The 10566-nt window shown below is 33.4% G+C and overlaps 1 protein-coding gene across 3 annotated transcripts; it reads right to left on the reverse strand.

Moving 5' to 3' along the window:
- Positions 1 to 596: 596 nt before the first annotated feature.
- Positions 597 to 6370, reverse strand: LOC110017852. 3 transcript variants are annotated; one of them, XM_020714990.1, is made up of 12 exons: positions 6239 to 6370; positions 5995 to 6095; positions 5814 to 5880; positions 5482 to 5565; positions 3861 to 3977; positions 3110 to 3541; positions 2625 to 3031; positions 2451 to 2550; positions 2298 to 2357; positions 2096 to 2182; positions 1604 to 1735; positions 597 to 1506 (listed from the first exon to the last, which is right to left on the reverse strand). In XM_020714990.1, exons 2-12 carry the CDS (start codon positions 6066 to 6068, stop codon positions 1192 to 1194), a joined length of 1875 nt encoding a protein of 624 aa, XP_020570649.1. In that variant the 5' UTR covers positions 6069 to 6095; positions 6239 to 6370; the 3' UTR covers positions 597 to 1191. The 3 variants fall into 3 exon arrangements, with proteins under 3 accessions (XP_020570649.1, XP_020570648.1, XP_020570650.1); XM_020714989.1 differs by having other exon boundaries at positions 3110 to 3556; XM_020714991.1 differs by lacking the exon at positions 6239 to 6370 and having other exon boundaries at positions 3110 to 3556; positions 5971 to 6043.
- Positions 6371 to 10566: the final 4196 nt, after the last annotated feature.

Below are 10566 nucleotides of genomic sequence, written 5' to 3' on the forward strand. Positions count from 1 at the left end.
TAAAGGAAGCAAGTGAGGTTCTTATTTTTGTCTTGAAGGCTTGATATGCAGGGGGAAGGCCTTTGAGGGTATATAATATAATGTTTTTTGTGTCGACAGATGATCCACAAACAGAGATAACACTTTGATTGGACGGAGATGTTGGGACATTGTTTGATGTCCAACCGAGACGTGTAGTTAGTTTTTGAGCTGAATTACTCTAGATCGATTAGTGACTTCTAGGCGTCTTTCCGAGAGTAGCCAGATCTCACGACAGCCGTCTCAATTGATCACGTAGAGCAGAAAAGAGCTAGAAATGGTTGAAAGGATGACCGCGACGAGGTGTTGATCAATTAGCGTCTAGGTCTTGAGAGCAAGGGTGTTTGTATCGGTACCCGAGGCGCCATGGGAGGGGTTGGAAGATCTTGGAATAGTTCCGTTGATGAAACCGACAAATCCATTTGCTGTGATGATCTTCAACATTTGCAATTTCCACAGGTTGTATTTGTCGGTGGCGAGAGAGATGGTTACCGCTGATTTTATGTTGGATACGATTAACTTTATGTGGGGGGGGGGGGGGGGGGGGGGGGGCCTCCTTTTTAATGGAAGTGAGTGCCTAGCTGAGGTCAGATGTGGCTGAATCGTCCAAGAGTGTACTGAGCTAGTTGAGCTCTGATACCATGAAAAGTTGATGCCTGCTTGAGCAGCATGTGAGTCAGAATAAAGGCAGGGAAAGGTAAAGATGAGGTAACGCAAGAAGGAAGAAAGGACAGGGAAGATCCTTTCCAATTCCAGCTTACACTTGTGTAAAGTGAGTGCACCATATAAAGTTGAAGAGAAAATTCCAGAGCCAAACAGTTATAAAAGTACAACAGTAAAATGGAAAAACAGAAAATGGTGAAGGGGCTTGCTGTACTCAGACGGTGGAGTGCTGCCCTTGCTATGCTACGTTGAGGTTTGTCCTATCTCGATTATATAGGATTATTTAAATTAATATCTTTCCTCTGATTCAATCCTTCAAAGCAAAACTATCCTAGAACACAATTCACAGCAAAATTTATAAAACTCACTATTTCACTTAATCTTTACCCAAAAATACAAGAAATTGGATAGATTTTATATACAAAGAGCTCCTCGCTAATCAAATCACAGTAGTTCACTTTACATCAAAAAAAAAAAAAAAAAAGATTAAAAAAATATATTATGATTTAGTCAAACAATCTGCGGATTTACCACTTCTTTTGACAACAAGTAACGAAATTTTAAGTTATGAGGAAGCCACTCAATGATCTTATGAGATCTTCCTCTCTGACATCTCTTGATAGCCACGCAAAGAGTCTCAGGAAGATGCCGCTGGATCATATCAACAACCTTCTGAGAACTCATACAACTATCCTTCGCATAAATCTCTATCAACTTAGGTAGAAACATCTTCTTCTCCTTCTGAATGCCGACCGTTGCTCTGATGTACTCTGCTTTCGCTGTTTCTAACTGCTCCAACCATTTGTTTGCACTATAAATTCTGACCTGGAAGAGTGAATTAAAGAGCAAATAGATGCATGAAAAAGTTTGCCATGATTTCATTTTTATGGACATATGGGCTCATATGCAAATGAAATCTTACTGCAGGATCAGAATGGCTTCCTGAACATAGTGCAAAATGTAGGAGAGGTTCCTGTTTCTCAATGGCATAGAGCCTTTTCCATTCATCTCTAGCCTTAAATTTCATCACTGGAAGCATAAATGTTCTAAACCACTGAAAATAGCAGAAACTTAAGCCGTAAGTACAGAAAGTTGGTGCTTGAAATAATGCTTAGAAGGTGTTCATCATATTTGGTTCAAGAAAGTGAGAGCAATCAGATGTTTCTACTGCAGCTATTATACTGGTAAATCCTACTATCCTTCTTTATCAAATATGAAGAAAATTTGGTGACTAATTTGGTGACTAATTTGGTGTCTAATTTGACACTTTTTTAGACTCTGAGACTAAAATGACTCCATGTAAATAGTCAGGAGACTATTTTGACAATTTTCTCCTTGATTAAATAGGGACAAGCGTCATAACAAATTGCTTAGGAATTTCATTTCACATAATGGATAAGAAAAAGAAGTGAACCTGGCCTGCCCAATGCGTGCGGCACCCTAGAAATGAACTTTGTATCATGTCGGCATTGACGGAATGACCCCCTACAATGCATGTGGCCTAAATTCAACAAGGTAGAAGTTGAAGCAAATTCATATGTTAGCACCATAACATTATGCTACTTCTGTTTTGTTTATGTTTTTCATTCAAAATCTTGAACCAACAGACTGCCTACCTTGATTAGCAGTGAAGTCCTTTTCATACTACTTTGAGGAACTCCATAAACCAAATAAGCCTGAAGTTTAAAAAAAAAAAAGCTAATATATCTTCAAGAAATTTCAACATGTAGCTGATATATCTTTTACACATAAAAAGGTAGAATATTTACATGCATTATCAAAGCATTGTTTAAATTAACCCAAAAGGGCAGCTTTTCATCATTCTTCATCCTCTTTACATTGACAGCAGCCAATTTATGAATAAGAGATCTGAACAAAATTGATTGATTTATAATCACCAAATTAACAAAATCACCAGAGTAAAACAAAACAAACTATCTTACTTGTAAGAACCAAGCAATTCTTCAACAGTCTTCAAACGCTGCTCATCATTTCTAATGGAGGAAACTTCCACCATAGAATTATAAGGACCGCTAAACTCTTTCAAGCCCTCCACACGAAAAGGATTTACGAGTCGTGTATCAAGAATCGTTTCATTTCTGCACCCAGGACTCCACAGATCACCAGCACACTGAGGAGAAATTGCACTCATGGAAGATAATGATGAAGTGGGAGAAGAAGATGGGCCAGGATTCAGCAGAGGAGGATCTGCAAGTTTAATGTATATAGCACCCATACACTTAACCAGATCTTCAGAAATTTTGTTTGCCGTCTCAGCAACATGATCAGTGATGCCTGTTCCAAGATATTCCGCAAGGCTTAACATGCCAGAATTTGAATCATGCCAATCCTGAGTTCATAGCAATATAATTCAGGGTTGAATTCAGAAAATGTGAAAAGAAATTGTTAGTAAGGTTAGAGTGGTTACTGTAAGAAATGACAATGGCTGTGAATCACAATCCTGAAGAGCTCTAGCTAGTGCTGCTTCCGAAGAAGAAATTCGAGATGAATAAACTGTGCGCTGATTTAGAGCAGAATGACAGCGATTAACGTTGCGATCGGTGATGTTTTCAGGGTAGGATTCATCTGCTAACTTGCAGGCTGAGATTTGAGATGGAAGAATTCTGGTGGAGTGAACTAATGGAAAGATGGTTTTAGATGAGATTTGGGGGCTTGGAAGCTCATGAAATGGCTTTCTTTGATAGCCAACTGGGTGTTTTGATTTAGATTTGGAAGGAATGAGAGATAAAGTTGGGATTTGCTGATCGAAAGCTTTTCGATAGAGTGATAGAAGATGCTGCTCCAAGTGCATGACTTCTAGTTCTAACACTGCAATCTCTCTTATTAACTCCTTGGCTGGCTGATAAATAAGAAGCTTGCAGAGATATTAATCAACATGAAGTTAGAATTATACCAGACAACAAAAGTAGTAAATCAAAATTTGATTTTTTTTTTCTTTTTTTTTTGACAAACAACACATGGATAAGGTGATGTCACAATATCAAAGTATAACAGTCTCAATACTTTTTTCCTTTAATAGACCACATTTTCATAAAATCTACAAGAAACTCAAGTTAAAACTCTAGATTCACAAGGACTTTATATGAATAAGAAACAAAGGAAAATTTTTAAAACTATTTTCAGTATTATTGACAGTAAAATAAGGAGAAAATTTCAACCTTGGGGGTGAAACTGTTATTTGAGGAATCAATTACTGTTTTTCTATAGCCCAGTGCTTTCTCTAGCATAAGATGTGCTTCCAGTTGATCCTTGAGCCGTTTTTCCAGTTGCATAATCTGCAAAAAACGATAGATTTACATATAAGTTGGAATTTACATATCACAGCCTACTTATTGTGTTTGAAAATGATAGAATTGTAGATCAAAACTTTTGGTAGATTAATAATCATCAAAGATACATAAAAAAAAGCTATTTAATTTGGTTCAGTCATGATCCTATCAATATTTAATAAATAATAAGTGATTTATCCATAAAAGGCTCTATAAATTTAATCTCAACAAAAATTTAATAATTTTAAGAATCATTCTAATAGAGTTCATATCAGAACATTTTTACACCATTTTTATGTAAAAGCATGAATTATATATATATAAACAACGTAAGGTGAGATAACAGATAGAAAAATATATAATTCAAGGTAATTTTATTTTAATAATGAAGAAATTATAATTTAAGAGAGACAGCTTTCAACCACTGGATTCCTTCACATCAGACCAATCTAATAATTACACTGCTATTCCTTTTCCTTCTTAGGTACGCGGACGCTTGACCTCTGCATAAGAAGACAAAGGCTTCCACGACTTCGCACTACCACTTGCATCAATCAAATAAAACTCAGATTTTTTTTAAATTTATATCATTTTATCGATACTTAAAAATTATATTTCGCTTTTTTAAATTTAATAAATCAAAATTTAAGTACAGGATATATGAATACATGAAAATTATGTTGTGCGGAGCCTGATTGGAAGTCTAACAGAGCGGTCCTAGTGCTTGGTTAGACGCCCACTTCGGGTGCCCCCTGGCCTTGGATCCGTGGCACCCATTCCGGGTCAGCAGCTCTAGATTCCTGACTCTAACACGAGCAAACGGAAAGGCAGCGCTTAGGCGCCATGGGCAATTTGTATGTCGTTTGGGATCTAACCCCTTCACGAAACATAGTAAGCAGTCTCTCTAACGCATTGTAAACCCTTGAAGGGGCTTTATGTGGAGCACGAAATTAAAATTCAAGAGGTGGATTTCAGTGCGTAATTTCTCTTGTGTGATTAAGAGAGAATTTAAAGCAGAATTGTTTTAAGTTTCATTAGTGCTGAGAGAAGATCCTGGAGTGATGTAATCTTTTAAACATTTTTATAAAAATGTAATTTTTTAAATATTTTTACTTTTATAGTGAAATTTTTGGTGTGGTGCGGCTTTGAGATTTTTCATTCTCAAGATTTTTTTTTTACATTAAATCTTAGTGTGTTTCTGAGATTTTAATTCTAAATCAATCCAACCTAAGTTTTCATCCCAACAAAATTATGAGTTATGTATGCAAATGACCACAATACATAGTGCATGCTTAAGAATTTTTAATATCAAAAGTTAGCTTAACAGCTGCCCAAAAAACATATATAACATTTAAAATTTATATATTAACAAAACTAACAATAACTTCATTTCTTTTTTTTTTTAATTCTGTGTACTTGTACGTGCCACAATTAACTTGTTAAAATTTTGGCAAAAACAAAAAATAAATTTAGATTAAACAAGCAAGCAACCCTTCAGCGTATAATGTACCTCTTGCTTCAATACGCCTTGAGCCTTCTTAGTATGAATCAGCTTCTTCTCTGCATCAATGTCATACTCTCTGTTCTTCATATCCTTCAAATCAGAGGCCATGAATCAGTCTATCACTTGTGTTCATTTATAAGAGAAATAAATGAAGCTTAGAAACTTGAAAGCCTAGTTTTTTTTTCCTTTTTATCCATTATAATTTTTAAATGCCACTCACGAGTCAAATTCACAGAAAAAAAAAGAAAAGGAACAGAGTTCTAAAATAACAGAGTTCATTACTTAGATCCGAGCTATGAAAAGTAGAAAAAAAAAACAAAAATAAGAAGCTTAATTACCTCCTTCAAACCACAAGATGTGGATGGAGATTCCAGTAGATCACCCTTGCCTCTATTGTAAATTTCACTATCAAAGCATAAAATAATTTACAAACATATGCAATCAAAATTCCATCATTCTCCGTTCTCCACAGATCAAAAGAATGTACAGATCTACCTTCTCGTGCAAACAGAAGCCTACCTCTTGGATCTCTTATGCCTTGAACATGCTTCCATGGCTTTCAGCTCAAATCTCTGGCTTCTCACCTCCTCCATCTCTATACCTTATACTCAAAGCTCATTCTGTTCCCAAAAAAAAAAACAAAAAGAAAAAGGAAGAAGATGAAGCTAACTCCCAACTCCACTCTCTTCTCACCACATTACTTCAACAGCAAAAAATAAAAATAAAAATTATTTTTTTATAGATAAATCTGTGATGAACTTACTAAAGCCTGAATGTCAGAAGTTTCTCCTGTAAAAAAAATACTATTCCGCAGCTGTTGAAGAAGCTGAGCTCCCACCAATTGTGCTCTTATAAGGTCAAGAGCTCAGCCATGTGTTTACTTGGGCATTGGCTTATTGGAGAGTGAGTCAACTATATTATTTGATTCTGATACGTGATAAAATATTCAAAACGGAGGTCCTTTCAAGCAAAGTAGGAAACAATTAATGTGCTTTTCGTGGACCCATGCGCAAATATAATGCCGTTTAATAAAGTTAACGAACTGTGATGTTGTAAGAATTCTTACTTACTTAGTGCTAGATACTGTATTGTTGAATAACTTCTTAAGATTAACAAGTTTTTTGACCGGATTGGGTGGCCTCAACATTTATTGCTTTTGTCCTTTGCAAGATCAGTTATTACAATTCTGTAAAGTTCCTCTTTTTTTATTACAGATTGGGAATCAGTTAAAGCGTTTAGCTGATGATGGAATCAATTCGTGGATAAAATTTTTAAAATATTTAGTAATACGAATGCGCTGTAAAGACAATTTGAGACGTCTCATGCGTTTGGCATAATTTTTTTTCATAATTTTAATGTAAAAATTATATGCATGGTGGACGGTAGAAACAATAAGCTAGATTACTGGGCATTAAAGACAAACAGGTTTTGTCTAAGAGAATGTTTAAGAACCTTTCAAAAATGAAAAAAAGACGAGTAAACAGCCCTCAAAAGAATCTAAACTGTTAAAAGCATACAAGTTGTCCCTTTTTGTTTGTGATTTTATAATTGGGGCATTTACATGCATGCCATTTAGTTCCTGATTATTTAAACTTTACTCTTTTTACATTTATACCTTCCAAATATTTCATACCACATAAAAAAATTGAAGCATTTAAGAAGGAACTATGCATTTTTCATGCACAGGCAAGGAGGCATATGTCTAAATATTGAAGATTAAGTGGTATGTATGTAAATCCTGCTTGAAATAAAAAAGAATACCTCAATTGTCCCCTATCTAAAGTGGCAACTGTTTGTCCAAGAATCCATAATTAACAGAGGTGGATGTGGGTAGCCTTTTGCAGCTCCGATGTAAGGAAAATGTTGGCAAGTTTTGCATAAAAAACCTTTCTTTTCTTCTCCACAAAAGAAGGAAAACATGCCTAAAAAGTCCTGCCTTTTTAAAGGCTCCATTGGGTCTGTCAGATGGAGAACTCAAAGCTGGCTTTGTATGTTCAGAGCATTCTATGAAACCTTTCTATTTGTTCTAACGCAAATTAAGCGTTTATTTGTCGATTGGATGTGGCAGATCCACCTTTCTTTTTCGCAAATACTAACGCTAGAAAGTGGCTGTGGTTTTAGTTGATAATTGAAAGGTTTAGTTGAAGTTTTTGCGGTTTTCTTTTTCCGGGCATGGAAATAAAGTCATGGGGGGGTCTTTATTTTCTTATCTTTTTCATACTTTGGTCAGACTTTCAAGGTTTGCGCTTTTATGACTAGTGCTTTATGACTTTTAACAACTCTCTTTAGGTTATTTACAAATTTTAATAATAGAGATTATATATATATATATATATATATATAGAAAGTAAATTTAGTGTAAATTATTCACTTAGTTTTTATGAGAGAGATGAGCGGCAAATTTTAGGATTACATGCATATGGCTCTTTGAATGGTCGATTGACATCAAGCTTTTTTTTTCTTTTTTATTTGTATTTGTTGGAGGAAAAGTGAATAATTTTAAGCGATGTTTAATAGCACCTTATTAACAAGATTTAAGTCAGAGTTTGTCTGGATTTATTGTAAATCCAGGCATGCAAACATAAAAAATAAGGGAATTATATTTGATGTTTAGTTACATCTTATTTACTTTAGAATTTAATCGTTCGCGCCAAACACAAAAAAAAAAAAAAGTTTTTTGAATTCAATATTTCATCTGTTATGACGAAAATTCTAGATTTATTGAATCCGATTATTAGGTGAATTTAACTCATTTAAGTGAGAAAGAAAGCACATTTATGGGTTCATGCTTCTCTGGTCAAGAGACTCTTCAAAAAGATTTGATTAAATTTAACCTTAATCGAACAAAACAATTTTTTGGATTCAACCCTTTTGAATATGATAAATAAATTAAATCCTGAGTGTAGCTAAACAATCTCTTAGAAAATCCGACTGAAAGATGGATTCAACAAACTTGTGTTAAAATGAAAGACTTGTTATCTCGTCGCTTCTTTCATTGCATCCGAATCTAATAAATACAGATTTTTTAAGGTTTAATGAATCATTTTTAACGTAAAATTCTGGATGCATTCAAACAACCTCTTAAGATGTCAAATTTGAGTAATTATGCAATTCCATTTCTTATTCAAGACAGCCCTAGATAATTATTCAATTCCATTTCATTTTACTATGTTTGATAGCTTTTATTGAAAAAAATAAATAAAAAAACATCAAAATAGTTTGAATTCTAACAAATCGGACAGAGGTCCTATACAAATTGATTGTTGTATTGAACTGCAACAAACAAAATGAGTAATTATGCAATTGAATTATGGTACAAATCTGGGTCAAATATCGAATAGTGATAAAAGCTTTGCACTTAAATGCACTTCTTTTGAATTCAATGGTCCCATACTAAAGCATCCAAACTAAATTTCTTAATTATTATATTTTCATTATTATCAATTAATATTTAAAGGGCATTGTCTATTTTATCTCAAAAATTTTAATTTGATTTTTTTTTTTTTTTTTTTTTGAAAATGATGGGCTGTTGATCGTTAAATGCATGATTTGAGTTGATGAATTTCTAAAGGTAAATCCCTCTTTAAATAGGAGCATTTACATACATACCACCCAATGTTTATGCATTTACATATCTAACGTTTAACATTTGATTTATACATTCATACCACCCAAATCTTTTATATGATAAATAATATAACTATATTAACTTTTAAAAAGTAATTCATCTATTGACTATGGCATTTTCTAAAATCTATAATCTGTTTGTAAGAAGATTATTAAAAAATGGGAAATTTACACACATGCCACAAAATTTTTAGTAATTTTTATGTAATTACGTATTTAAACACTAAAAATTTGATATTTATAATTATAGCACTATTGTGTCATAAATTTATTTATAAAAATGTGTATTTCAATTTTTAAAAATTATTAATAATGATAATTTTTATGTGGTATTATAAATTTGAGTGTTATGCTTGTAAATATGAAAAGTTAGGTGAGATATGCACAATTTTAAGTAATTGCTCCCAAAAAATTTGAAAATTTACATACATAACATTTAATATCTATGTATTTACATGTCCAAAACATTATATATATATATTTGTTTTTTAAAGTTAAAAAATAGTGATATTTTTGATGTGATATAAAAGATTGGGGTGATATAAATATTAAAAGTAAAATTTAGGTATCAGATATGTAAATACATAAAAATTATGTGGTTTGTATGTAAATGCACCCAAAAATTTTTGCTAACACAGGTCGGCTTTTAATTCTTCTAAGTTGGGACCATGAATTTTGTAGAATATGTAATTAAAGCGCTGCAGCGGCAGACATACTCGCAGTTTCATGCAATTGATAAACTCCGAAAGATTTTGGGGCTACTGCTCTAGATTATATGATATGTTAATATCTGTAATAATTTAAAATTGGTTATGGTTGGTCAGCAATCTCCTTCATAACATCTAGAGTTTCGATTCACAGATTCCCTCTTTCTATGGAGTTATTTATGATGGTTTTTTTTAATTATTCTCTTCACTACAAAGCAAAGATCAAACTTGTTGAATCCAAAAATGTTTGGGAAACACGCCTAAGATATAAAGTGTTCTGTAAGGGAGAGAGAGAGAGTACAGTAAAGAACAGTAAAAAAGAGTGTCATCCTTTTATTAATGATATAGACTCACTATATATAGGCATACATCCTTGCAATATAAAAGTAACATTAATCCGCTCATCATGGATTTGTCAAAGAAAATTTTTGGTAATTTACAGAGATATTTGTTTATAATAAAATTAGAAGACTGATACGATCGACAGGAAATTCATTGACCGACTTTTGAGCCTTGGCTCTGTTGATATCTGATCTGAGTGGATACTCCTTATCGGTTGTCCTGATGGCCAATCATCGCTTTGTGAGAGATCATCTGACGCGCTCTATCGATCTCTTAAACGATGCGCTCCCTTTGCTAGTGTCCAAATCAGACTGTCATTTACGAGTTGCGTTTGATGGGTCATATCTTCTTCCTGAGCCGTCTATTTGTCTTGAGGTTCGTGCTAATATATATATATATATATATATATATATAT

The sequence above is a fragment of the Phalaenopsis equestris genome, unplaced genomic scaffold, assembly GCF_001263595.1.
Source record: "Phalaenopsis equestris unplaced genomic scaffold, ASM126359v1 Scaffold000002, whole genome shotgun sequence".
Taxonomy (NCBI): domain Eukaryota; kingdom Viridiplantae; phylum Streptophyta; class Magnoliopsida; order Asparagales; family Orchidaceae; genus Phalaenopsis; species Phalaenopsis equestris.